The sequence below is a fragment of the Papio anubis genome, chromosome 1, assembly GCF_008728515.1.
Source record: "Papio anubis isolate 15944 chromosome 1, Panubis1.0, whole genome shotgun sequence".
NCBI classification, from domain to species: Eukaryota; Metazoa; Chordata; class Mammalia; order Primates; family Cercopithecidae; genus Papio; species Papio anubis.
This window is the reverse complement of record NC_044976.1, coordinates 44,544,669-44,571,473: the sequence shown is the minus strand read 5'-3', so window position 1 is coordinate 44,571,473 and position 26,805 is coordinate 44,544,669. Positions and strand designations below refer to the sequence as shown.

General features: G+C 49.2%; 2 protein-coding genes across 18 annotated transcripts in view; one reads left to right on the top strand and one right to left on the bottom strand.

The window, feature by feature from the left end:
- Nucleotides 1-6,611, top strand: part of PIK3R3 (phosphoinositide-3-kinase regulatory subunit 3) — a 95,770-nt gene extending 89,159 nt beyond the window's left edge. For all 3 annotated transcript variants that reach the window (XM_017961107.3, XM_017961117.3, XM_017961119.3), the window contains 3 exons: nt 138-212; nt 679-849; nt 2,861-6,611. In XM_017961107.3, the coding sequence (XP_017816596.1) occupies nt 138-212; nt 679-849; nt 2,861-3,059 (445 nt within the window). In that variant the 3' untranslated portion in view covers nt 3,060-6,611. The remainder of the gene's footprint in view (nt 1-137; nt 213-678; nt 850-2,860) is intronic.
- A 3,878-nt stretch (nt 6,612-10,489) lies between these two features.
- The window catches only part of MAST2 (microtubule associated serine/threonine kinase 2), a 256,656-nt gene continuing 240,340 nt past the window's right edge, over nt 10,490-26,805 (bottom strand). For 12 of the 15 annotated variants that reach the window (XM_031668117.1, XM_031668126.1, XM_031668125.1 and 9 more), the window contains 18 exons: nt 24,994-25,126; nt 24,103-24,164; nt 23,448-23,533; nt 22,788-22,996; nt 20,955-21,093; nt 18,635-18,767; nt 17,553-17,718; nt 16,941-17,042; nt 16,552-16,674; nt 16,266-16,375; nt 15,756-15,910; nt 15,225-15,508; nt 14,931-15,125; nt 14,113-14,339; nt 13,799-13,921; nt 12,754-12,890; nt 12,428-12,621; nt 10,490-12,156 (listed from right to left, as the gene is read on the bottom strand). In XM_031668117.1, coding sequence (XP_031523977.1) covers nt 10,637-12,156; nt 12,428-12,621; nt 12,754-12,890; nt 13,799-13,921; nt 14,113-14,339; nt 14,931-15,125; nt 15,225-15,508; nt 15,756-15,910; nt 16,266-16,375; nt 16,552-16,674; nt 16,941-17,042; nt 17,553-17,718; nt 18,635-18,767; nt 20,955-21,093; nt 22,788-22,996; nt 23,448-23,533; nt 24,103-24,164; nt 24,994-25,126 — 4,098 coding nt within the window. In that variant the 3' untranslated portion in view covers nt 10,490-10,636. The remainder of the gene's footprint in view (nt 12,157-12,427; nt 12,622-12,753; nt 12,891-13,798; nt 13,922-14,112; nt 14,340-14,930; nt 15,126-15,224; nt 15,509-15,755; nt 15,911-16,265; nt 16,376-16,551; nt 16,675-16,940; nt 17,043-17,552; nt 17,719-18,634; nt 18,768-20,954; nt 21,094-22,787; nt 22,997-23,447; nt 23,534-24,102; nt 24,165-24,993; nt 25,127-26,805) is intronic. The other 3 variants (XM_031668122.1, XM_031668128.1, XM_017961098.3) reach the window with 2 other exon arrangements.

The following is a 26,805-nucleotide window of genomic DNA, read 5'->3' as shown; positions in this document are numbered from 1 at the left end:
AAATCTTTGCCCACTCTTTGTGGGATTAGGAAAAACAAGAGGTGCCTACACTCTAGAAGTTTAGTCGGCTCAGACATACCTACTTTGTCCAGTCAGAGTTTGCATAGATACTGACACTGGTGTCTTTCCTCTGGCAGATGGCTCAATCACAAAGGGGTGAGACAGAAACGCCTGAATGCCTGGCTGGGAATTAAGAATGAGGATGCTGATGAGTAAGTTCTCTCTAGACCTTTTGGTCAGAGGGCTTTGTTGTCAATATAAGACATGCGCCTTGTTTATACATGGTAAATATTGGTTGTCATTGTCACTTGAGGACATTGAATCTAGAACTTTGACTCTCTTTTGAATTGAATTGAATTGCCTGAAAGTACCCTATAGGCACTGGAGTTTAGAGACCTGCCTCTGAACTCAAAATCTGGATGTATAAGCTACTTTGAGTATAGCTACTCAAAATCTGGATGTAAAAGCACTGTTATTCAGATGTTCATATTTCAGCTTATTGGATGAAACATGAATTCTGTGCTTTATGCACCATAGCAAGTAATGAAGCTAACACCCAACTAATTGCAATTTTGCTTTGTCATTTGTGGTTTAAAGATTTAGAAGAGTGTTTTATTTATGAATTTGCTTTTAGATAGAAGTAACTTGTTAGAATAACAATTAACATTTAATTTTTAGGAACTATTTTATCAATGAGGAAGATGAAAACCTGCCCCACTATGATGAGAAAACCTGGTTTGTTGAGGATATCAATCGAGTACAAGCAGAGGACTTGCTTTATGGGAAACCTGATGGTGCATTCTTAATTCGTGAGAGTAGCAAGAAAGGATGCTATGCTTGCTCTGTGGTGTAAGTCTTCTCTGGGGATATAGCCTTTTGAAATCTTTTGCATTAATTAATATGAAATCAACCCCTTGTAAAATTCAGATGAAATTAGTTAATGTACAGTAACGAGGACCCATGGCTTGGACCATAACTATTAGTACAAAAAAACCCAGCTTTATGAGAAATGATATCTGAAATTATCCTGGAGTTTTAATTTACATGGTAAGTAGATTAGGTCCTGCAGTATTGCTGTTGGATTTCAGGTATCTGTGAAAGGTAATGTGAGATCTTAAATTGGAAAAAAAAAAAAAATCACTTAATTCTTGAGTAGTATCCTATACACCTAGTATGGTCTCCAGTGTCAGATTAGGAAAGGCTTGATTAAATAGAACTGTTTTTACTTCAGAAGGAAAACTCTATCTAAAAATTTAAATTATATATTATTCTGTTGATGTAGTGATAGGAAATGTGGACGTGTTTTCCGTAAGATAATCATGTGACTCTTTTGAGAAAAGCCCATTTTCCTTGTAATGGAAAGTGAAATTTTGGGGATAACTAACTGTGCCTTGGTCAGATTTTTGCCTGAGTGTGGAATATATTCCTTAAGAAGGCAAACATCTTCATTGACAAAAGCCACACTTAGAAAAGAGTTACGATGGTGCCAGATATACTGGGTTCAGCTCCTGGCTCTACTGCTTACTAGCTGGGTCACCTTGGGTAAATTACTTAGTCTTTGCCCAGTTTCCTTATCTGTAAAATAAGGATAATACCTACTTTAGGGTTTTTGTGAGGATTAAATGAGCTAATCTATGTCATACAATATGCTTTTAACATAAGAAGTAAATGTCACCTACTAATATGATGATGATGATGCTACTGATGGATGTGGCAGAAGGCAAACAAAGTGACAAAGTGATTGTGCCCTTAGAGGGCAAAGTGGAGAAGATAGAGGAGAGGCATTCATATTAACAGACTGCTCAGTGCTTTATGTGATCATCTTGTTTGCAGCGCTCTACTTCTGTCATGGAGTCAGAGTTTGAATCCAAGTTTACGTGGTTTCAAAACCCACATTTTTCTATTGCACCAGGGTTTTTTCATTTCACCAAATATCCAAGATGAATAGAACCACTGTGAAATAAGTATCATTAGTAGGCTGTGCACATGTGGAAGGGTTAATTCTAGTGGAGAAAGAGTGGATTGGGAGGTTTTGTGGAAAAGGCATCTGAGATGGACCTCAAAAAGATGAATGGGATGTCTTACGGTTGGAAAATGGGGGAGGAGTTGAAAAGTGCATTGGATTACTGTTATCCAAAGATAGAACTACTTGCAACATTTCATTTCTCCTTGACTTGGGCTATTCCAGTTATCTGAGTGGAAATATAGGTGAGGATGGTTCTTGTAAGACTTTGGGTCTTCTAAGAATAATAAGGAAGGCAGGAAGCCCAGTTGCTCACTCACTCAGGTTATTGGGTGGCAGCCTGTAGGTTCAGGACTTGGTTGGAGTCCTTACATAAACTGATTAATCAAAAACTACCCTTGGCTGGGCGCAGCGGCTCATACCTGTAATCCCAGCATTTTAGTAGGCTAAGGCAGGAGGATTCCTTGAGCCCAGGAGTTCACGACCTGCCTGGGCAACATAGCAAGACCCCATTTCTACTAAAAATAAAAAAGTAGCTGGGCATGTGGCTCACACCTGTAGTCCCGGCTACTTGGGAAGCTGTGGTGGGAGGATCACTTGAGCCCAGGAGTTTGAGGCTGCAGTGAGCTGTGATCAAGCCACTGTACCCTAGCCTTGGTGATAGAGCGAGACCCTGTCTAAAAAAAAAAAAAGAAAGGAAACATTTACATTTATGGTTGTTTTAACGCCTGTATCTGTGGCCAAGTCTGTAGGGAATGGGGACGCAATTTTACAAGCTTTGCCTGGTTAACAAAAAACACTTATCTCCATAACAGTTGCTGTCAGACTTCTGGCCATTTAGCGTCCCTTTTTTATCGTTACCTACCTTACCATTTCTTCTGTGGTGTGTCATTGCAGGGCTGATGGGGAAGTGAAGCACTGTGTGATCTACAGCACTGCTCGGGGCTATGGCTTTGCAGAGCCCTACAACCTGTACAGCTCTCTGAAGGAGCTAGTGCTCCATTACCAGCAGACATCCTTGGTTCAGCACAACGACTCCCTCAATGTCAGGCTTGCCTACCCTGTTCATGCACAGATGCCCTCGCTGTGCAGATAAAGAGGAAGTGGGAAGAGAGGTGGTTCTCTGGCATTTTTTTCTACAGTTTTTATTAGACTACGATGAGGGCATTCTTTCTACATAGACTGCTTGTTTTGCACAAGAAGTGATTCTGTGAATGTGAAGTGGAGAGGCCGAGCAGCAGCCGGCCGGGATGGGGGCATTAGAGGCCTGAGGTTCTCTAGGACTCAGCCATGCCGCTGCACTGACATACTAAGCTGGAAGCAGATGTTTTTTTGAAAGTCTATTTCATTGGGGTTTTTGTTTTGTTTAGCCAGGCACCCTCAACAGAATGTTAGGCTTGATGGTTATAGTGGGTGGGGTTGTATTTGGAAGCCTCTGAAGAGGCCATGTCTTTTTTAAATCCTTAACTCTTGAGAGTGCAGCAGGGGCATGGCTCTGCTGGGAGTTCTGTTTTGCTTTGGCAGTCTCTCTTCCCCCCACGAAGAAGGCTGTTTTGGTTTTGTGATAGAATGGGATTTGATGAAAAAGACAACCAAAGGAAAATGGGAAGGCTTGGGATTTCATTCAAACAATCTAAGCCAAGATGATAAAAAAAAACCTTCAACTGAAGGTACTTTATTTCTTACCAACATAATTTAGGCTTCAGCATCTCATCAGCCCCTCCCTCTAAAGAAGTATTATGTTCAGAAGCCAACAAAACAATGTTTGTTGCCAGACCAATGTTTGATGGAAAAACGTAGCACTCATAGATGAATGTATACTTCTGTACCAAAACTTGAACAGAAAAAGACTAGAAATTGTGAGTTTTAGCAAACACTAAAATTGGTCAGTGTAACCCCTTCTGTCCTGCCTGTTTCTCTGAGATGAGAAATAGCGTTCTTTTTGTGGGGATGGTGAGTTTTGAATCATAAAATGAAGTTGGTGCTTGTGTGGTGTTTCCTTAGCCTAAAGAATGACCTATTGTTTGAAATCTTTGTAACTTGTTTGTATGAGTCAAGAAGAGGTGCAATCCAGTGCTTTTCGATGGCTTGATATACCAAATAACAATATAGAACAACATTATTATATGTGCTTTCCAAGTTTAAAGGCCCTGCAGAAATAGTAAACATGATTTAATTTCCCTTCATCTCCCCCTCCTTTGCTGGACGGGGTTTTGGGAGCTATAGGTTGCTAAGGAGGGGAGTCAGACTGTGGTCAGGGGCCTCAGTAAATCACAGACCCGGGGGCCCTGTGGTGCGGGTGAGAGTCACACCACATTACACATGTGCTTCCAGACAGTGGCTTCTGAAGCTTTTGCAGGGAGAGAAGATGGCTTAGTGTTTAGACTGTTAGCAGAAGCCATCTGGAAGCTTTTCTCTTTGCCTTTTTTTGTGATCCTGCCATAAAGGCTATGTGCAGTCTGCCCTCATGCTCCAGTGGCCTTGATTTTAGGCCAGGAATCTTCTGCTCCATGTGGCTTAAGCCTTCCAGCTGAGTGAAGCTAGGCAAATGGAGTGGGGGCAGGCATCTATTCCTGCCCCCATCATGCCCCACACCCATCAATCAGTCAACACTCATTTGACAAATAGAGTCCAGCTGCCTCTGAGCCAATCCCGAAACCATAATAGGCTCAGAGTGAGTCAGCTGTTTGAACCCAAAGCTGTGCAGTCAGGCATCCTGGCTGAGCTAGAGAAACCAGTACCTGCCTCTTGGTTTATAAGGTTACAGCTAGGAAAGCTCTAGTTTTGGGGGTGAAAGAAAAATATAACTTTACCTGAGCACTTATTTCCGTGACAGCATCTAAAATATGGACCATGATGTAGACATAGATTTATAAATTTGGAGAAACCTCCAGTTACTAGCGATGAGGATAGGAAGGGAAGTGCTTATCTTTGGCTTTTTCTTGGTTACATTGCAGTTTCAGGATTGGGTGAGACAGAGACAAATGAACCCCCCTCTAAAGTAATTTAACTAATAGCCAGCACATCCCTTCCCCAAACTGTCGATTGAAATCTTACTGAAAGTTTTACTGAGTAATACCAAGCTAATTGCTGCTGGGCACACCTGCATGGCTTTGCACCTGGTGTTGAACCTGCTGAAGCAGGTGGATGCTCAAGATTACGTGTAAGGAATCCCTCCTGTCTGGTACTAACATTTCAGTGTGTTCTGAGTGTCTTTTATACCAAAATGGAAATACAGATACATGACTGTAGTATTCAGTGTGTCTGCTCGTTTTTGGGCAGACACAGAGGGTGTGCAGGGAGAGACCAAGTACCATCTTTATCTACACTTGGGCTGGCTTGTGGAGAAGGGCTGCTTTTTTTCAGTCCTACATTCCTTCATTTTTTTTTCTTTTGTTTTTCGTTCTTGAATTCATTGTTTTGTGGGATCTAAGACCCAGGGGTCATTTGAGAGGTTTGACAGTATCTTTTCTGACCAGTTGCCACATGACTTGCTTGACCCTGAGCCAGTGGAAATGGCATAGTGACCAGTCTACTACCCACTGAGCCTGGTGTGTAGAGGGGGATAGGGTAGCAAGGTGCATCTCTACGCCCATGACTTGAGAGGAGATCTTGGCCTCTTTCATGAGAATCTAGTGCTGTTTCCTGTCCCATGATCTGGACCCTGGGACTATCTGTTTTGGCATCTTAACTGCAGTTTCAATGAGGCAGAGGGCAAAGAGAGACCAAGATCAGAGGGGCTCATTATACCCCTGGCTGGAGAACCCAGCTACTGACATGAAAGCAGCTTGGGACTGGCTGGACACAGGTACTAGGCCCATCGTTTTCAGGTGAAGCTTTCATCACAGAACAGTGCCCTCTCCACCTGGCCATAGATGCCATGCCATGATTCAGGCCTGGATAGGCTGCCTGTGTCCTTACCACTGATCTGGCCAAGAATGAGGACCTCCCAACACTTTCACTCCCTCTCCAAGCCTTGATGGGACCTCCACTTACTTTAGGCCTCATGTGCTGTGAAGAAGCTTTGAGAGCCAATGTGGTGTCTTCCAACAGGTCTCCTCTTTTTGCTGCAAGGAATCAGCCCCATGTATTCTCTGAAACTGAGAATTGCACCTGGGCAATTCCTGTTTTCTAAGGTGGTCTCTGCTGCTAGTTAAGAACCCAGAGTAGGCCTCTGTGAGGCTTCAGTGGTCTCAGAAACCAGAGGGTCCAGATAGGGGGCCTGCTTGGGCCCTCTGTGGCCAACTGCTCAACCCTGCTTTAGCTCCAGCCACTTGTGGCAAACAACCTCGTTTCCTTACAAATTCCAGCATGTGACTTTGGTGCCCTGTTACTTGTGAAAATTTATTCTGTTGTCTTCGATGTAGTCCAAAAAAAATTCATGTAGTTTTTACGTAAAAATATCTGACTCCCAAGAAAGCCAATTGTATGTCTTGTGATGGGACAGTTCATATGTAGTTCCTAGACCACTTTGCAAATTGTTCTTGTCACCAGATGTGTTCAGACATTGCTGTGCAATTGTGGGGGAGGGTAGGGGGAAAGGCGAGAGGAGTTACTTATTGGTCTTTTTGTTTTATAACCTTCCCCAAGAGGGGACAGTCTGGCCAACTTGCTCCAGTAATGCAATAAACACATTGCAATAAAGTAATTTTTTGTCTTCATGCTATGAAAGGGTGGGCTGGGGGCAGAGTGGGGGTCAAGAGAGAAAAGTACTCAGGTGTTGAACAGCCCTTGAAACTTCCAAACCTTCTCTCCAGTAAGCGCCAAAAGACTAGTACTTGGGCTGAACTGGGGCAACCAAAGGCTCTTTTCTTCCTAGGGGAGGACATCCACTGCGACCAGGCATGATGCCAGAGTCCCATCCACCAAACACAGACACAGGGAGTCTCAGATATTGACTCAGAAAATTAAAACTGAATGCCATTTCCTCCACACCTCACTGCCCACTCCTGACTAATAAGCTGTTTATTGGTTCTCATATTTCTACCCAGAATGAAAAGTGTTTCCACATTCTACTCTGGGGGAGGGGGAAATGGACCCAGCTTTATAGTCTCTCCCCTTGTTGCCCCAGGCCCTTGTCATCTCCTACCAAGGCACACTGTTGAGCTTCCTGTATTCTGGGAATGGAATGAGCAAACATGTGATGACCTCTTGTTGCATAGGATATTGCAGCGCTCATCCATGTCTCAGGCCCCACCCATGTGTAGTCAATTACAAATAAGTCAGATTGGGCAGGGAACAGCCTGTTCTAAGTGACCTTGTCTATGTCTTTTCTCCCCACTACACTTTAGCTACACAGCATCCCAAGACCACTGCTAGGAACTGTGGATTTCTCCTGATCCCAGAGTTGTTCATACGTCTGTGTTTAGGATGCTCAGATTTCTATCTCCTTCCCAGTTCTTTCTTCTGAACCCTACCTGCTGGCTGGATATTTCCACTGGGCTCCTGGGTGGGTGTCTCACTGACACTTCAAACTTGTTTACTTGGGGCTGGGTGTAGTGGCTCATGCCTGTAATCCCCGCACTTTGGGAGGCCTAGGCAGGCGGATCACCTGAGGTCAGGAGTTCGAGAACAGCCTGACCAACATGGTGAAACCCCGTCTCTACTAAAAGTACAAAAATTAGCTGGGCGTGGTAGCATGCACCTGTAATCCCAGCTACTCGGGAGGCTGAAGCATAAGAATTGCCTGAACCCCGGATGCAGGGGTTACAGTGGGCCAAGGCCGCACCATTGTACTCCAGCCTGGGCAACAGGGCGAGACTCCATCTCAAAAAAACAAACAAAAAAACTTGTTTACTTGGCAGAAAAAGTATGATTGGCTATGAATTCCCTTACCTTCCTACCACCAAACCTACAACCTTATCTACATCTATATAACTATTCTCTCTCCCACCTGTTAAATTACAATAGTTGCCTCCAACTAAAGCCAGCCCTCCACATGTATTTTGGAATCTATTTTCTTCCACCTTAGGAATCTCCCAAGATTAAGATCAATTCTTTCTCTACTTCAACTGGATCATCTCCATTGATATTTAAACATGGTTGGTTGGTTCTCATTCTACTCCCCCAATCCCTACTCAATCATCCCATACATCTTTATTTCTTTTCTCCTCTTCAAAGCCAAGCCTTTGGAAAGAGCTGTCTTAAATATCCTTATTTCCTCATCTCAAGTATTTCAGTACTGGTTCCACCACTGTTTGAAACTGCTTTTCTTGATGCCTTCAATAACCATCACTGTTAACTATCCTCTCCATGGAAAGCTCCTTCATGGAGTCTTATTACAACTCATTAATCTAACATTCTTCTGACATCTGACTGTTCTTTTACATCTCCTGGATTCCTTCAATTCTCACTTAACGCCATTTTACCTGGCAGTTTTATCCACAGTCATGAATCCACCCACCATCTCTAGGCCAATTACATCTGTTTATTTCACTTGCCCAGACCTCTATTGGAAGCTACTTCATATTTAGCTTATGGAATGCAGCACTGAACTACTTAGCCCTGGTTCTCTTCCTTGTTTCTTATTTCGGTGAATGGAAATACAATTCATCTGGTTATGTAAGTCAGAAATGTAGTCAGTCATCATCCCCGATAGCCCTCTGCTTCATATCTAAAGTCCTTCACCAAGTATCAATCAAAACACCACTTCTAAGTTCACTGCTTCACTACCATCTGCATCCTTCATCCTGGAGGGCCCCCCTTCTTCTTGTCCCCCTCAAATCCATTCTGATTATAGCAACCAGGCATCTTTTCAAAATACAAATCGGAACCTGTGGCAAACAATTACTAAGTCTCCATTGATCTTAGGGTGAATTACAAAATTAGATGGTCTGGCTTCTCCCTGATTCGGGATCTCATTCCCCACCTTCAACTTCTTTTCACTGGCTCTACCCCCTCAGCTAGTGCCAGTAACTCAGGACTTCTTCCTCATCCTGCGTATGTTCCCTGGACAGTCCTCATCTCTTGTGGCTTTCATTGCCTTCTACTGCCTGATGGCTCCCAAATCTAGATGTCCAACTTCCTACCCTTTCCTTCCTTACCTCCTCACTGTTGCTGTTCTAGTTCACACCGCACTACCTCATCCTACTCCACTCCAGCCTCTCTATACTGCAGCCAGAGTCATCTTCCTAAAACAGAAGATAATACCACTTCCCTGAAGTTACCTTTCAGGAACTCTTCACTACCCCCACCAGTTTCTCAAAGGGAACACTACTGACACTTGGGGCAATTGCCCGATGTGGTGTAGGATGTTTAGCATCTCTGTGCTTCCTCTTCCCATCCCCATTTCCAACCCTCTAGGAGGGCAGTTCCCAACATCCTTTTCACCTGTGGCGTGCTGCTCCTGACCAGATCCCTATATGCACGGGGCACTTGCTCCCTCAGCCATGCCCCTGCCATCCTCCAGCTCACAACCTGTAATCTGTCTGCCAAGGCCCCGGTACATTAGCCCAGAGTCTACTGTGAATGAATGAAGAAGTGAAGAGAGGACTAGAAGGCTGAGGGGCCAAATATCTGCACAAATGGGCTCTGCCACTGTGGATACAGTGTGCCCTCTGGTGGCCACCGCCTTCCCAGGCAATGAGCCTCCTAACACTTCTTCAGACCTAGGCACTGGATTGTGGCACGATCAGTGCAACCAGTGCAAGACAGTTTCTCAAGTCTTCCACCACTATGAAGACAAAGCCTTGGTACTCTGCCAAGCCCCACTGCCTGCCCTGTGATGCCACCTCCTGACTCCCCTGGCTCTGGTCCCACTTATTTCCTCCCCCTTCCTCCCGCACTACCCATCAAATGAAGTTTTACTCAATGAGGGCTGCGCACACGATGCCCATCCACCTGCAGTGCTGAGGCCTCTACCTGCAACAGCCCAGGAAGAGCTCACTGGCTACAATCATGAAGGTTTTCTTACTAAATATGACTGGCAGCTTTGTTTTCATCTCACCCTCACCTCGGCATTTATCAAGTAACTTCTCCGTCCATTTTAAAAACTCTTTCCTCCTGTGGACTTTATGACTCTTGGGCTGTTCTGTCTTCTATCTCAAACACACCCAAAGTTAAACTGCCTCCTCTCACTTCTTCCCCTCCTCATTTCCTGGCTGAGGCAATCCAAGTTAGGAGACACATGTGAGTTCTGGAGTCCAAGGGAAACCTAGGTTCTAACCCCAGTTCTACCCAAGCTGTATTACCATGGCCATCAAAGCCTGAGTGCCCTTATCTATAAAGAAGGAATTTTAGTTGCTACATGGTATTTTCTGGTTCCCCATCACCTTCACAAAGTCATCTCCTGCTAGACCATTAGACATGGCCCTTGCCTCACTTGCCAGACCCATTTCTACTTTGAATTATCTTTGGTTCCTTGAATATACCAGGTATACTGTATGTGCTAAATGTTGCCTGGACAGCCTTTCTTAAACCAGCCTCCACCCTTGCCACACCCAGCAACAACTACGTATCATCTGCATGTTTGAGCTCAAATGTCACAGCCTTTGGGAAGTCAAGCAGGGTTAGGTGGCCCTCCCCTGATGGTGGAAACTGTTTTATTCCCAGCAGCAACACAGGACCTAGTTACATGCGGGTTGACCGAAGGAAAACAAGCAAGCAAAAGACATAACGATGGTTTCCAGGAGTATATATTACACAGGTCTGAGTGCAAGAAATGGCAAACAACTGCTATGTTTGCTTTAAAAGCTCATCTGGAACCAATGCCAAATCCCGATGCTTTTGATGGCCCCCTGGTTCTTGGCCCCTCCAGAGGAGGCTGGACTCAGACTCCTGGGTGAGGGGGCAGCCTTGGCATGGAACGTCCTGCCTTCTGTCACCTGAGGCATCAGGCACTTGGGTGATGCTCAGGGCTGGATCCTCTTTCACTGCTTGTGCACACTCAGACTCCCATAGCCAGCCCTGGCTGGGATCCTCACAAGGTGGACGGGCACTGGGTGGCTGTGTCTTCCCCTGCTCCCTGGGAGACAGGTTCTTAGGGTGGGCTGGAGTTGTGGTTTCCAAATCCTGGAGGTTGACTAGCCCACCTGCCATGGTTGCCTTTCTGCTTGGGGATGCCCTGTCTGGGCCCTCAATATGGAATTTCCAGGACCACATGCCCAGCTTCCCAGAGGTGGAACTGGGAGGAGAGCAACTGCTGGTGGGGGTGAGTCCTGAAGTGCTGGAAGAAAGTGCTGCTAGTGCCTGGGTGTGGAGGTGCTGAGCCTTCCAGCAACCTTCAGAAGGGATGGGGTCTGTGGCTCCAGACCTACCCAGGTTGGGGCCTGGTGAGGAGGAGCTGGCAGCCTCCTCAACGGCTTGTGGGCTCCCAAGCCTCCTGTGGGGACCACTGGGACTTTCCATTCTGGGAGGCCCCAGTGTGATCCCTGTCAATAGGCTTGGGACCACTGGGCCCGGGCTCCTAGGGTCTCTGGATGGGAAAGTTTCCTCTTCCCCACTCTCTCCTGTTCCTTTGGGGGCCACACTCTGGCTCACTGCTGGGTGAGGTGCCAGGCTCAGCTCCTGCGCACCCTGGCTGTTCTCAGGCCCCTCCTCGGTGTCGTCCTCTGAGGAGTCCACCTCACGAATGGCTTCTTGCTTCTGCAGCGACTCCCGTCGTTCAGCTCGGTCCTGCCGGAGGGTGCCTAGGGCCCGTGAGGGAGCAGGCTGCAGCACCCCCTTCCCTGGCAGGGCCCCCTTGCCAGACAGCACACCCCTGGCTCCAACTACCTCCAGAGGGCTCACTTCCCTGGGCGGCAGTTCCTTCTTTAGCTCAGAGTGGGGCAGGTCAAGGCTGTGCTTGCGAGAAGTGGCTAGCTTCTTCTCAGAAGCGGCAAGTGCTGCTGCCAGTTTCTCAGCTGACTGCACCCTCTTGAGTAGTGGTGAACGGGGTGGCTCCGCACTCTTGGGCCGCGAGAGTTGTCTGCCCAGGGGAGGTGACAAGTGAAGCTTTGTGGGAAAGGCCTGGGCTACATGGCCAGACAGGGGTGATGGGGACCGCTGAGGTGAAGCTGCTGGGGGTGGGGGAGAAGGGGTGTGGGCCAGTGGTGACAGTGGGATGCTGCCTGCTGACTTGCGCCGTGGAGAGCGGTACTGGCGTTGGAGCTTGGGTGCCAGACCGTGGAGGGAGCTGGGCCGTGTGTGCCCAGAGCCGGCTGGGGAACTGGGCACGCTGGAGCTGGGGGAGCTGCTCTGTGATGAATTCCCTCCCACTTTGTACAGAGACAGACAGACAGACAAAAGCAGAGCAGTGTTAGCTGTTAGAAGTGACGAAGGGCAAGACAGGGCTTAGCCCTGTTATGTCCCAGAAACCAAGCTACCCGCTTCCCCATCAATTAATTCCTACCCAAGACTACAGGATCTTCCAGGGGGCGGCTGAATGAGAGATTCAGAGCGGGTCTGTGACAAGCACACAGGGTCTAGGAACTCTCCTATTTCCCAGGGGTTGTTTCTGACAGTTTTCTGTCAGGGAGCCCTTCGTACCTGAATGCACAGCATCGGGGGTCACCCGGTAGCCTTGAGTGGGAGATCGGGGGGAAAGGCTGTGGCTGTGTGTGGGAGAGCCTGGCCCACTCTCCCCTGATGACAAGGAGCGGTTAAGGGAAGAAAGGCTGCGGCTGGTGTGGAGCAGGGATACTTGCTTAGCGATCTTGCGGAACAGGGAGCTCCTTTTTCTGCTGTGGGGATAAGGGTCAAAGGCTGAGTCAATGCAGAGAGCACAGCACACCCTGGGCCCAGGGCCAAGGCACCTGGCACGTACCAGCACTCATGTGGCTCAGAGAAAACCCTCTGGACTGCACCTGGCTCACCTTTCTTGCCCATCCTTGCCGCGGCCCCTCTTGCTCCTTCGGGCCATCTTGGCCTTGTAGCTGCCCTTCCGCGCTGGCCCCACTTTAATGGATGTGTTCTCCAGGGGAGTTGTTGAAATGGCCACCTTGTTTCCACTCTGGGGAGCACAGCATGAGGCCTAGGCTAAGCTGGAGCCATATGCTTCCCTCCTGGCATGGCTATACCACAGCATCAGCTTTTGCCCCTGCACCAACACATCTGAACCACGGGCCTGTATTATTCTGTCTTTACAGATGAGGAAATGTCTCCCATTGGAGCCCCAGAGTAGTCTGGGGTAAGAAGGTAGAGAACAGGCTAACCCGTCCCATTCTGCAGCCCTACCCACAGCTCAGAAGGATCCCTGGGCCTTAGTCAGGGAGGGTGCCGCCTTGTGGAGAAAACTCTCTGTTGTGCCACATTCAAGTTCTGTGTGTACCTACATCTTTTTTTTTTTTTTTTTTTTTAAGACAGAGTCTCACTCTGTCACTCAGACTGGAGTGCAGTGGTGCAATCTCAGCTCACTGCAACCTCTGCCTCCTGGGTTCAAGCGATTCTCCTGCCTCAGCCTCCCGAGTAGCTGGGATGACAAGTGCCTACCACCACACTTGGCTAATTTTTGTATTTTTTAGTAGAGATAGAGTTTTGCCATGTTGGGCAGGCTGGTCTCAAACTCCTGACCACAGGTGATCTACCCACCTCGGCCTCCCAAAGTGCGGGGATTACAGGCGTGAGCTACCGTGCCCAGCCATTTTTTTTTTTTTTTTTTTTTGTATTTTTAGTATAGGCAGGGTTTCACCACGTTGGCCAGGCTGGTCTCGAACTTCTGGTCTCAAGTGATTCACCTGCCTCAGCCTCCCGAAGTGTTGGGATCACAGGCAGGAGCCACTGCGCCCGGGCTGTGTGTACCTACATCCATACTCGGTGTAGGTGTGTGTGCACCCAACTCACCCACTCCCCTAACTGCCATCACAGACTCACAGGCCAAGGTCATTCAGGGACCATGCGGGCAGCACGCCCTGCACTAACCTTCAGGATCAGCTCCACCACCTCCGTGTGCACCAGCCCATGCACAGGTTCCCCATTGACATGGGTGATGAGGTCGCCTTGACGAAGCCCTGCCTCGCTGGCCGGACCTCCATCCTCCACGTGCTACCCCAGGAAGAGAATAGTACTCAGACTGGAGCCTGAACACGAAGTATGGGGCTTGGTTCTGCACATTAAGCTGTGAGCCCCTTCACCACCACCCTTTGACCCCCGAGCAGGGACAGATGGGCTCCACAAAGGGGAAGCCGGAAGGATGATGAAGCTGGGAGACAGCAGGTCTGGATGGTCAGACATACCCACACCATGTGGTGCACGGTGTAGACGTCGGAGTCACCCATGTAGACGCGAATGGCCCGCAGGGTGAAGCCATACTTCTTGCCAGCTCGGTGGATGATGATGGGAGGCCTCACGCTGCCAAGGGCTGGCAAGAAGTCCCTGCTTGGAGAAGAGTCCCGGGATGACGGGTTGGACGACTGAGAATGTGGGGACATGGGGCTGGCCAGCGGGGAGCAGGTGTGGTGTTCTAGAGAAGGAGAAGCCAGGACTTAGTGGGTCAGAGGGCCTTGGCCTGGCCCACGGTCCAGTCTGTTGATTTCAGCACAACTCTAGTCACAGAGGCTGAGCCCAGGTCCATGTTCTCCACAGCCCCTGACCTGTGAAGCCCTATCCTGTGCCCAGACCCCAAGAGACGGTGGTGGTGATGAGAAATGGCAGCCAGCATTATGTATCAGGGACTATGTAAGCTTATCATACATATTTAAATGTCACAATTAACTGATGAGCTGGCCACTATTATATCCACATTTCTGGATGAGAAACTTGAGGCTTAGAGGAGTTAAGCAACTTGCTCAAGGTCAAAAGCCTGTTAGTGATGGAGCCAGGATTTAAGTGTGAGCTCTCTGCCCCAAAGCCTGCACTTGTGACACGGTGCTGTCCTGCCTTCTGGCACATGTATATATACACAACCCCAGACACCAATACACACCTTCAGAGACCACAGTCTCTGAGATCCCTGCTTAACACATATACACCTGCCATGTGCAGAACCTTGCCAAGGCCTAGAGATTCTAAGGCCCTTCCTATGAGTTTTATCCCAGCTCCCCAGGGGCCTCACCCGAAGGAATGAGGAGCGAGAGGGCTGTGGCTGAGGCGGACTTGATCACTTTGTTGACAGGGCGAGTGGTGCGCTTCTCTGTTGAGTCCCCAGAGAGCAGCCGGTGGCGGGCTCTACGCACAGCCAGGTCACTGATGGCCTTGGCTGTGGCTCCCTCAGCCAGCGGCGGGGTCCCACGGCCTCTGGTCTCCATAGCTGTAGGCCCAAGGGAGCAGTGAGACCGCGATGCTGCTGAGCTTCCCCGCCCTGCAGTATCCTCCAGCTTAGGGCCTTTGGCCGCCCACTGGGCCATACCTGGACTGGAACCACTGCTCCGGCCAACAGCTTCCTCATCCAGCTTTGGCCGCTGCTCCCCTGAGCGTTCAGCAACAGGCCCAGAGGCCCCCTCTCCAGAGGGGGGAGTCAGGACCCATATCCCCTCCTGCGGTTGCCTCCTGAGGGCGCTGCTGGCCTCCTCAGGGCCCTCGGGGAACCGAGGCGCATCCAGGAGGCCTGAGCAGCGGCGTCGCACTGTCATGGGAGGGCTGGAGTCACTCTCTGTGTGGGACGACTCGGACACCGACAGCCGCTTCCGTAATCTATGAGACACAAGGCCTGGGGTGAGATGGCCCAGGTGGTCCCCCTCCTCCTGCGAGGTCTCCTCAGGAGCACACAAGGGTTATAGTAACAGAATTTTCCTCCGCAGACATTCCTCTAGGAGTCACCCTCGTGAATGCCCCCTCACTGCCACCTGCACTCCTCCGCAGCATCGGAATCTCTCCCATGATCTGTGACAAAGCAGGGATAGCTGTGTCGCCCACCCTGGGTGAACTCTGGGGTGCTCACATCTCAGGGGAGCCAATCACCCAGCTCCGGTCTCGGCCTTTGAGCCCTGCCAGGCCATCTGAGCGGTCCTCCTTCTCCTCACTCAGGCTGCGCTTGGTGGGGGGTGGTGTCCGGCGCTCCTCGAGCAGTGAGAGCCGCTCCATGCTGCTGTACACCTGTGGGCACAGGGGATGTGCTGGGGATGGGCTCTGGCAGCCATATCTCCCAAGTGGCATAAAGCATCGGAAACCTAGGAATTTCAACCAGTCGGCTCCTTCCCTCCTCCACACACCCCTGAATATTTGGGGAAGCGGTTATTCCACGGATCTGACCTGGCATCTCATGTCAGGGACTACAGTGGTTCTAGAAGCACCTATATATGGCTATATGTAGCCCCAGCCCTCAGCTCCTCTTTCTCTAGAGGCGGCCCCAACCCCAACTCCCTGAGCCTGCCCAGGTGTGCCCTTTGACAGGCCCTCTTCTTCTGATCCTCTAGCCTGTTCTGCCCATCCTGGGCCTCCTCAGTCACACCTTGCTGAACCTTGGAGAGCAGGAAGAGAACTGGCGGATCTCAAGGCAGCCATCTTCACTCACTTCTTCCTCATCCTCCGAGTCCATGTGGTGGTATCGCTCTGAGCGGGCTGGGCCAGACATAAAGGACACTTTCCTTCAGAGCCCTGCTGGTGGCCTCCTTGTGACCCCATTAGATTTCAGCAGAGCCCTGAGAAGTTGCTCCCAATGCCAAGTTCAGTGTGCACAGGTGTTTCTAGGCAAACAGGTAGGACCCATACTCCACTCCACACATTGGCGGCCTTACTGTCAAAATAGCTAGTATCGTCCTCTGACTCCAGCTGAGGAATAAATTCAGCTTTCTGGCGGAGAAGTCCTGTCCAGTCCAGACCAGTAAAGAATGGGTGCTGCTTCACCTCATAGGCACTGCCTGTGGAAAGGGAGGGCATGGGCAAGGGGGAAGGATGAGCCGCATGGAGTCCAGGTCAGCAAACCTCGTAAGAAGCCAGACCTTGAGAAGCTATACTCAGGGGGTCAGCTCAAGCATCTTCCCTTCCCTGCCTACAGGGAGCAGGGCAGAGTTTCAGGATCCAGAGGGGCTGCCCGTAACTGAAGCCTGAACCTCCAGGGTACATGGACTCAGCCTCCCTTACCCCTTTTCTAAGTAGTGGGAAAAGTTAGCAGGGCCTGCCCTACCTGTGCCCAGTCTCTCCAGAGGGTTCTGGTGGAGCAGTTTGGAGGTGAGGTCCTGGGCGTCTGGGGGCAGTGCATCATCACCCTCAGGCCACACAATCTCATCTGAAGTCATCAGGGGTGAGAGGGAGAGGAGAAATTGTGGGTAGAGTGGAGAGATGTAGAAGAGGGTCCCAGGACAATGTAAGGAAAGGAGTCAAAAAGGACCCAGCCCGGAGTCCCTGAATGCCTTGCCTGGGACCCCAGTCTTTAATTTTTTTAGGTTCCTAGACCATGGCTTGATCTTTGATCCATGGTGGGCACTGCAAAGCTCTAGCTCACCCTGCTTTTATACTCCACAAAACATACACAGACATACCCCTCACACTTATGGGATGTGCACATACACAGACAGGAACACACAGGTATATATGGGAGACACGTGAGGCCCTAGGGGACACAGTGTCCACATGTATGTACATGCAGAAACACAGAGACACCCACCCCCAAAGCAGCAGACATCACAAACACATGGTGAGTTCAGAACAAGAGCTCACAGGCCTCATGAGCTGCCTGCATACATCATAGTTGTGAATCCAGACTGTATCCCCACTGGGCCAGCAGGATAGTACCTACCACTGATCACTTGGCCAAAGAGCTCCTCCGGAGTGTCTCCAAAAAAAGGGACGCAGCCCACCAGGAACTCATACAGGATAATGCCCATGGCCCACCAGTCCACCGGCTTCCCATAGCCCTGGCGCAGGATCACCTCAGGCGCAATGTATTCTGGGGTCCCGCATACCTGGGCACAGAAAAGCCAGGCTGGCTCAGCCTCCTGAGGCTGCTCACTGGCATGACAGCGGGAGACGCGGGATGCTCCCACCTCGAACAGAAGAGTCTCTGAATGAAGACTCAGCCCACCTTAGTTAATGAACAAAATCAACAGAAGCCCCAGGGAACAAGAGTCGGAACTGTCAGCAGGTATTTGCTAATTAACAAAACTGTCTCATTCTAGCCCAGAACTACCATCCCTTAAGCCCTCAACACCCACCTCTGGCATCTGATCCCACAACTGGCCTCTGCACTCCAGCCTCTAACAGAACAGACCCTACCGGTTACGTAACTACTACAGGGACTGGTGAATAGTCACAACCTGAAATGTCAAACCAGGGAACATCCAGAGGCTGCCTCTCAGGACACTGGGCCACAGCCCAATGGAAATTCAAACCTGTGTTCCAAGAACCTCAGGCTCCAGGAGAGCCTTGTCCTTGACTCAGGCTGGGAGATTCGGGACTGACCTCATATGAAACTGTGCTAACAGTTACATGACCTGTTTTCTCCAAACCCTGAGAAGGAAGATGACTTTGGATTTTATATCCATATGATTCTCATGGCTCATCCTGTTTTCCAAATGTGCTACCTATCTCAATGCCTCTCTGGAACCCAAAGGTAGAAAAGATAGGGGTTCCCAATCTTAACATCTAGCTACAAGGTAGGCATATGGCCCCAAGGCCTTATTCAAGGGCCTGGAATCTATGTATGTGTATACAAATGTAGAGATGGGCTCTCACTATGTTGCCGAGGCTGGTCTTGAACTCCTGGCCTCAAGCGATCCTCCTGCCTCAGCCTCCCAAAGGGTTGGAATTACGGGCATGAGCCACTGTGCCAGGACAAGGGCCCAGAATCTACCCTCCAATGTATCAACTATCCTTCCTTACCTGCTTGTCCAGGAATTCCCGGGCATCCTTTTCAATGTGACCCTCATACAAGTTCGTTGTCAGACTCATGAGACCAATTTTGGACAGTCCAAAGTCCGTGAGCTTGATGTGCCCCATTGATGTAATTAGGAGGCTGGGAGACCGGAGAAATAAAATTATGAAGTTATTCCTGGTTTTCTGAGAGTACTGATTTTAGTATATGCCCAATTTCCCCACTCAGGCTTCCATGGGGGTACTGTGAGACATAAGCTGGGTAGCTTCAGCAGGGGGGACAGGGAGGTGTGGACACGTAAATCGCTCTGGCTGTGTGAGTGCTGCATTCTGCACAAGCAACAAACCTGCCTTTTGCCCATTCCCACAACTCCATTTCTGTTCACGGCCCTAACTGTATTCTATATTGGGGGCAGGAGTCATTCAGTTGAACAACAGAGTTTCTTCTACAGAGCTGAGATCAGCCTTATTCTAAGGCTGGAGCCATTCCTAGTCCCCTCTCCCGATCTGAGTGGCCCATAATACTTCTGTTTCAGGGAGAGGGGCAGGGGGCACATAATTTTGTTCCATGTCCATGGCTGGTTTTGGGAGGAGGGTTAGTTGGGAGAAACTAGAACTAAGATCCCTTTGTATATTCTGCCTGAGTCACTCATTTTGTGCTGAAGGCTTTACCCTGCCACCCTTTTATTCTAATGACTCCCCAAATAGTACCTCTGGCTGTGACTTCCTTTTTGAGCTCCAGGCCCACCCAACTGCCCATATGTCTTACAGGCACCACAAACTCAATCTGTCTAAAACAAAGTCGTGCCTCCCAACTGGTTCTCCTCCTCAGTGAAAAACAATAATTTCGGTTATCTATTGAGCTCTGTGCTAAGTGCTTTAAAAATATTCTGGCCCCTGAAAGGTTTTCTAGAGTAACACATCAAAGGTAGGTGTCATTATTCCCTATTTTAGAAAGCAGGTACGTGAGGGTCAGGGAAATTTTAATTAATAGACTCAAACTCAGACTTAATAAGCAGAAGAGTGGCCATTTGAATTCAGGTCTGTCTTATGTCAAAGCCACTTTCTCCCACAGAGGCTTATCACCCTGCCCCAGTTCCAAGCTGGAAATCTGGAACACACCCCAGCCTCTTCTGTTCCCTTGCTTCCCTTCCTGCCCCACCCCAGCCTGGTCCTCTTTCCTGTTTCCCCACGCTGCCCTCTTCTTTCTACCCTGACCCCCTGCTCTGCTGCAGGCATTGCTGGCTTTGGTCTCAGTGTCTCTTTTCATCGGCAGAGCGAGCTTTCTAAACCTAAACCACAATCTGGGCATGCCACTCTATCATATCCTTGGTTAGCAGACCCTTCCAAGACTCTCTAGGCCCCTTTAAAATAAAACCCAAATGTAACAAAAGGGCCCTTGATGAACCAGTTCCTGCCTCTCTCTCCAGCCTTTTCTCTCACTACTCTCTCACCATCTAAGCTGTCACCACATTGTACTATTTGTAGTTCCTGAACAAGTGCTGTTCTCTCGCACCTGTGTGCCTCTGTACATTCTGCTCTCCTGCTTTAGAAAGCAGGTCTTCCTTTTTCTGCTTGACTAATACCCTCTGAGAAGAAGCTCATATATATGTATTTCTGTCTCCCACTGTAGACTTAAGTTCTACATGCCAGGGACTATATTTAAAACCCAGAATATAGTGCTTGGCACAGAGGAGATGTCAGTAAATGTCAGTAAACTTGTTTAACCATCTACTAGATGTGCTTATTCTTTTGTTCTTGCTTGGTTTCTTCAGTGGGGCTCCTCAATGACTCTTTCTTTTTTTTTTGGAGACAGAGTCTCACTCTGTCACCCAGACTGGAGTGCAGAGGTGTGATCTTGGCTCACTGCAAGCTCCACCTCCCGGGTTCACGCCATTCTCTGGCCTCAGCCTCCCCAGTAGCTGGGACTACAGGCACCCGCCACCATGCCTGGCTAATTTTTTTTTTTGTATTTTTCATAGAGACAGGGTTTTACCACGTTAGCCAGGATGGTCTCAATCTCCTGACTTCGTGATCCACCTGCCTCAGCCTCCCAAAGTGCTGGGATTACAGGCGTGAGCCACCGTGCCTGGCCTCTCAATGACTCTTTCATGTCACCAAAGTCTTATAATATTCCAGCCAGACCTTGAGGCAATGATCTGCATCTGGGGTGGTCAGGGGGCTAGAGAACTAGGCCTAGATGGACACACACAGGAGCATGTTTTCCCAGTAGCCATCTGGATAGACTTAGAGCTACTGTGCTTGCCAACATTTTATCTAGAGACCCAAGAGGGAGACCCTGGACAAGGGACACAGATTGTGGACATACTTGTCAGGCTTGAGGTCACGGTGCACGATGCCATAGTTGTGTAAGTACTCCAGGGCCAGCACAGTTTCCGCAAAGTATAGACGCACCATGTCCACAGGCAGGGCCCCAATATTCTTCAGCAGAGTGGCACAGTCTCCCCCTGCAACAAGCCCAGGCTACCATGAGGAAAGGATCCAGTTTCCTGCTCTAGCCAGCTCCCGTCTGGCAGTTTCTGAGGTCCCAGGGGAGACAGCTTCATGGAATATCCTGGTGCTGGAGACTCTGATTCTAGCCCCTTTGCTGCTGGCATGGGTGGGAGACACGGTGATATGGTTTGGCTGTGTCCCCACCCACAGCTCATCTTGAATTGTAGCTCCCATAATTCCCATGTGTTGTGGGAAGGGACCTGGAGGGAGATAACTGAATCATGGGAGTGGGTCTTTCCCATGCTATTCTCGTGATAGTGAGTAAGTCTCATGAGATCTGATGGTTATTTTTATTTATTTATTTTTTTGAGGCAGAGTCTTGCTCTGTCGCCCAGGGTAGAGTGCAGTGGTGTGATCTCAGCTCACCGCAACCTCTGCCTCCCAGGTTCAAGCGATTCTCCTGCCTCAGCCTCCCGAGTAGCTGGGATCACAGGCGTGTGCCACCACACCCAGCTAATTTTTTGCATTTTTTTGTAGAGATAGGGTTTCGCCATGTTGGTCAGGTTGGTCTTGAATTCCTGACCTCAGGTGATCTGCCTGGCTCAGCCTCCCAAAGTGCTGGGATTACAGGTATGAGCCACCGTGCCTGGCTGAGCTGATGGTTTTATAAAGGGGAGTTTCCCTGCACAAGCTCTCTCTTGTCTGCCGCTATGTGAGACATGCCTTTCACCTTCTGCCATGATTGTGAGGCCTCCTCAACCACATGGAACTACAAGTCCATTAAACCTCTTTCTTTTGTAAATTGTACAGTCTCTGGTATGCCTTTATTAGCAGCATGAAAAGGGACTAATACACAGGGTATGGAGCGGGGCGCAAAGTAAAGTGAATCTGCTGATAGCTGTCGTGGACATTTTGCAGGCCAGAGAGGGAAGGAACCCAGATTTTTATTAAAAGTAATGGCAAAAATGCCATTACTTTTGTACCAGCCTAATATTTTAGGACAGGAATACTGCATAGTGTAAACACATCTGGCTGAGACATTAACATTTGTTCATGTCACTTCCTTCTTACTGGCTTTTAGTTTCTGGGTAGAGTAACACTGTGAACTCCCAGCATGTACCCAGTAAACACTAAAGGACATTTTTTTTCAGCTTCAGCTTCAAGACTAGGCACAATATCTTTGGAGGCTGTACACATAGTGAGAATGTGAGAGGGAAGGCCACTGGCAAAGCTGCTGCCTCTCTCCAGAACTATGCCCCGTGTTGCTCTTCTGTTCTACTCACAGAGCATTTTGCATGGTTTTAAGGGGTGCCCCCTTTGCAAGCCAGTCAGGGTAATTAATGGCTTTCCTTTCTTCTGAGGGTCCAGATGCAATCCTCTGAACACCCAATCTTGGGCTTTTGCAGCTCTGCTGCCTCCTCTGTTGCTGTCTGATACCAGCAGTAGAGAGAGTGCAGGCTTTGGGGTGCAGGATTCTACAGCTGCTGGCCTGCTACTTCCTATCCCAGAGTGCCTCTCATGGCAGAGGCAGGCAGCTTTGTGCCCACCGTGGCCAAATGGTCTCTGTGATTCTGAGGCAGAAACCAATGCCAAAGGTGGACTGGAAAGCTGGGCCCTGAAACTTCACCTCTGTAAAAAAGCTGCTGGTCCCTGTTTAAGGCTCAGACTGTGCCTTGGCCTCCATGCCAGGCCACCTTTGCCTCAGTACCTTCAACATACTCCATCACCATGCACAAGTGGCGCTTGGTCTCAAAGGAGCAGAACATGCTGACCACAAAGGGGTTCTCAGCGAAAGTCAGTATGTCACGCTCCACGAAGGCCTGCTGGATCTGGTTCCGTAGGATCAGGTTCTGCTTGTTGATCTTCTTCATGGCAAAGCGCTGCCGGGTGGACTTGTGCCGCACCAGGAATACAGCCCTGGGAAACACAGTCCAGCCCATCCCCCATGGACCCTCAGCACCAAAGCTGTGCTCTCTGCCACCCAAACTGCCTTCTCTCACACCTTAATTAATGCACAGAACAAGGGGGCAGGGCATGCATACCAATGAGAAGGATCTGGGACCCCCTAGCCCATAGAACTCTTAAACTTCCTGACAGACCATGTCCTGATGACACGGCTCAATGCTTCCCCAGAGCTCAGGGAGAGGAGGATGCGTGGTAACAAGAGGTGTGGGAATCTTGTCTAGGAAAGGAACAATGATCGATGTCAGAGGAATCTGAACTCCTGCCCACCCAGGAGGCTTCTGGGAGTGAGAAGGTCCACCCTGAGGCATCTGCCCAGAGGACTGGGCAGCATACACTCTCACATGGAAGAGATCAAAGGCTGACCTGGCTTCAGTCCTGGCCACACCCTGACCCCTGCCTTTACCCATAGGCGCCATTGCTGATGAGTTTAATGGTCTCGAAGTCCTCTTCAGAGGGTGTCTTTTTAGATGGCAGAGATGCCCCACGGCCCTGGAAGACAAGGGGAAAGGCAGGAGACAGGCATGCTTCTCAGAGCCCATATCCTTGCAGAAGCTGTGGCTCTAGCGTTCTCAGCTCTTAGCTCTAGCGCAGTCCCCTGCCCATTCTTCTGGGAGTAGAATGACTTCTCAGTGTTTGCTGTCACCAATTCCCCCATCCCTTCTTCAGATAGTCTCTTTTTTTTTTTTTGAGACGGAGTCTTGCTCTGTCACCCAGGCTGGAGTGCTGTGGCCGGATCTCAGCTCACTGCAAGCTCCGCCTCCCGGGTTCCCGCCATTCTCCTGCCTCAGCCTCCGGAGTAGCTGGGACTACAGGCGCCCGCCACCTCGCCCGGCTAGTTTTTTTGTATTTTTTAGTAGAGACGGGGTTTCACCATGTTCGCCAGGATCGTCTCGATCTCCTGACCTTGTGATCCGCCCGTCTCGGCCTCCCAAAGTGCTGGGATTACAGGCTTGAGCCACCGCGCCCGGCGAATCAGATAGTCTCTTAAAGAGAATTCACAGCTCTTTGCTTCGTAGGGCCCAGGCTCCAGGAATGGGGCAGGAGCTCAGGGTTTTTACCTCAATAGAATCATCTGTCTCTGGAGTGTCAGGACTGTCACAGCTGCTCAACTGGGCCATTTCTGGAAACAAAACAAAGACACAAGAGAAGAGTGCGTGGCAATGTCAGGTATCTCAGCAGTATCCTCAGATCACACAACAGGTGCATGTAGGGTAGGCATTAATGCTTTTTGCATCCGCCTAGGACGTGAATTCAGTCCCATGGCACTATACCCAATGTAGTCCCAGCTTTTGGACCAGGAAACAAGCCAAATCCTACTGCTACTCCCATTTCCAGAAGTCCATTGCCATTCACAGGGCCTGGCAAATTCTATAAACTTGGGAAATTTCCTGGAAAACAGGACCTGAAACTGGGTTACTAGTTCCCATCCTGCTGGCCAAGACTGCTTCACTGGATGGGGCTGGGAAGCACAGAAGGCAGGAGCAGGATACCTACAGACCAGGGACTTGGAGGCCCATGGTTGCTGCAGGGGTTCAGCAGAAGCCCAGAAGAATGGCGGTATCCTCTGAAGCCCTGTGCTGGACCACCCTAAAGACACAGGAAGACCTGTAAGGTGGCCAAGAGGAGAGGCAAGGTGCAGAGGAGGTGACCATTTTTGCAAATGTGATTGTGGCTCTTTGTTGTTGACCTCTTTGGAACTGAGGTTCTAAATGCAACTCAGCCGGGCCGATGCAATCCAGGCTGGGATCTACCAGGCAGATGTGAACAGCAGTTCCAAAGGAAAGACTGTTTTGTCACAGAGATCACAGTGTATATCCTAAATTCCTGAAGCCCCTGGGGCCATGCTGTGTCCACGTCCAAGCTAAGTCTCTTCTCCAAGCAGCTTCCCTGCTGTTAAAGCTTGCCAGCAGCGGTGGGGCCTCTCTGCAGCCACCAGGCAGTATGCTCACCCTCTAGGGGATCCCGTGTGAGGCCCAGCTGGCTAACGATGTAGCGGGGAATGTCACATTTAATCCCTTGTCCCTCTTTGGCGTGGCCCTCAGCTGCTTCTAATAGGTGGTAGAACTCTTCAGGGTCAAACTCCTGTACCAAGGGAGAGAGGCAGTCAGTGGTGACAGACAGAAGCAAAAGTTGCTGGCCTCTTTGGTTTTAGAGCATATAGTAGACTGAGATGAACAAGACTTTCTCTGTGACAGGACATTCCCACCCCTCAATATTCAGAAATAACACGATTCAGGGATCACAGGAATGGGGATGAAGATGTCTTACAGGTCACCTCCAGATTGGACATACTCAGCATATGGTATCTTCCTGGCAATAAGAACTAGAGGTTTTACTCTAAAGAGAGCTCAGCCTACTGATCTGGTCCCATGCCTTACATCAGCCAGTTGGCACTGTCTGGTGTATTCAGATGCCCAGTCCACAGCAGTCCTGGCACACACTCAATTATGACTCATAAGAGCTTTGGCACAGCCCTACTGGTGCATGCATACCTTCAAATATTTACTGGGCACCTCCTGTGCGCTAGAGGCTGGAGATCCATTGAAAAGCACAGTCCTTGTCTGCACATAATAACTGAGTGCCTACTAAGTGCCACACACTGGGTTAAACCTTCTAGCAACTCTTTGACCTCACTGAGGAAATCAAGGCTTGCAGGGATGCACTGATTTGTCCATAATCACGGAGGTAGGAAGGAACAGAAAACCAGCATTCAGCCCAGGTCTGACTCCAAGCCCCTGCTTAGCCAAGGACTTCGTGTTCTTGAGGGAGAGGCTTTCTGCTCTATCACAGCACTAGCCTCTGCTCTGAACTTTGTTCTCATTCCCTGTGGTCTCACTGTTTTGGAGAACTGTACTTATCTGGATATAACCTAAGCCAGACCTGGAAGCCCTTTTAACTTCTTATTTTTCCTTAGCTCCTATTTGGTCAGAATGTCTCTCTCATAAATACCCCTCTAATCCACCTCTTTCTCTCTGTTATCCTACCATTCATTGTCTGAGTTCTGGCCACCCCATCTCACATGAATTGCTTTGAGTACCTCTGCCCTGATGTCCCTGGCTCATCCTGCCCTCTCTTCCAATTCACTATCCATGTTGCAGCCAAAGTAATCTTTCTTAGGACTAAATCTGATATAATATTTACATAGAAATAAATAGGAACCAATTACTGATACATGCAACAACATGCATGAATTTCTACAAACATGCTGAGTGAAAAGAAGTCAGAACATACTACAGAAACCACACAGAAACATGGTTTCATTTCTAGGAAACTGTACAAAAGGCAAACCCATCCCTAGTGAAACAAAGCAGGTAAGTTATTGTCTGGGAGCAGGAGGAAGAGGGGACTGACTCCAAAGGGGCACAAGGGAACTTATCTGATAGAAATATTCTCTATGTCAGCTGTGGCCATGATTCTACAAGTGTATATTTGTTAAATCTCAATGAACTGTACCATCAAAGGGATATATTTTATTGTATGAAAATTATACCTTAATAATACTGTTTAAGAAAAAAGTAAATGTGGCCATGTCACATTCTTACCTAAACTTCCTGGTGCCTCCAAGTGGCTGTAAGGGTAATGCAAAACTCCAGAGCTGAGAACCGGACACCCTCCGTGACCCTGTCACAGTCCTACCTTCCAGGCTTACCTCTCAGCACTTCTTCAAACCCACCCTGTGCTGCACTGAATGCCCCTTCCCATGCTCCCTATCTGGGAAACAGACTCATCCTTCAGTTTGCTGAATAAGCCTCATGTCCCCC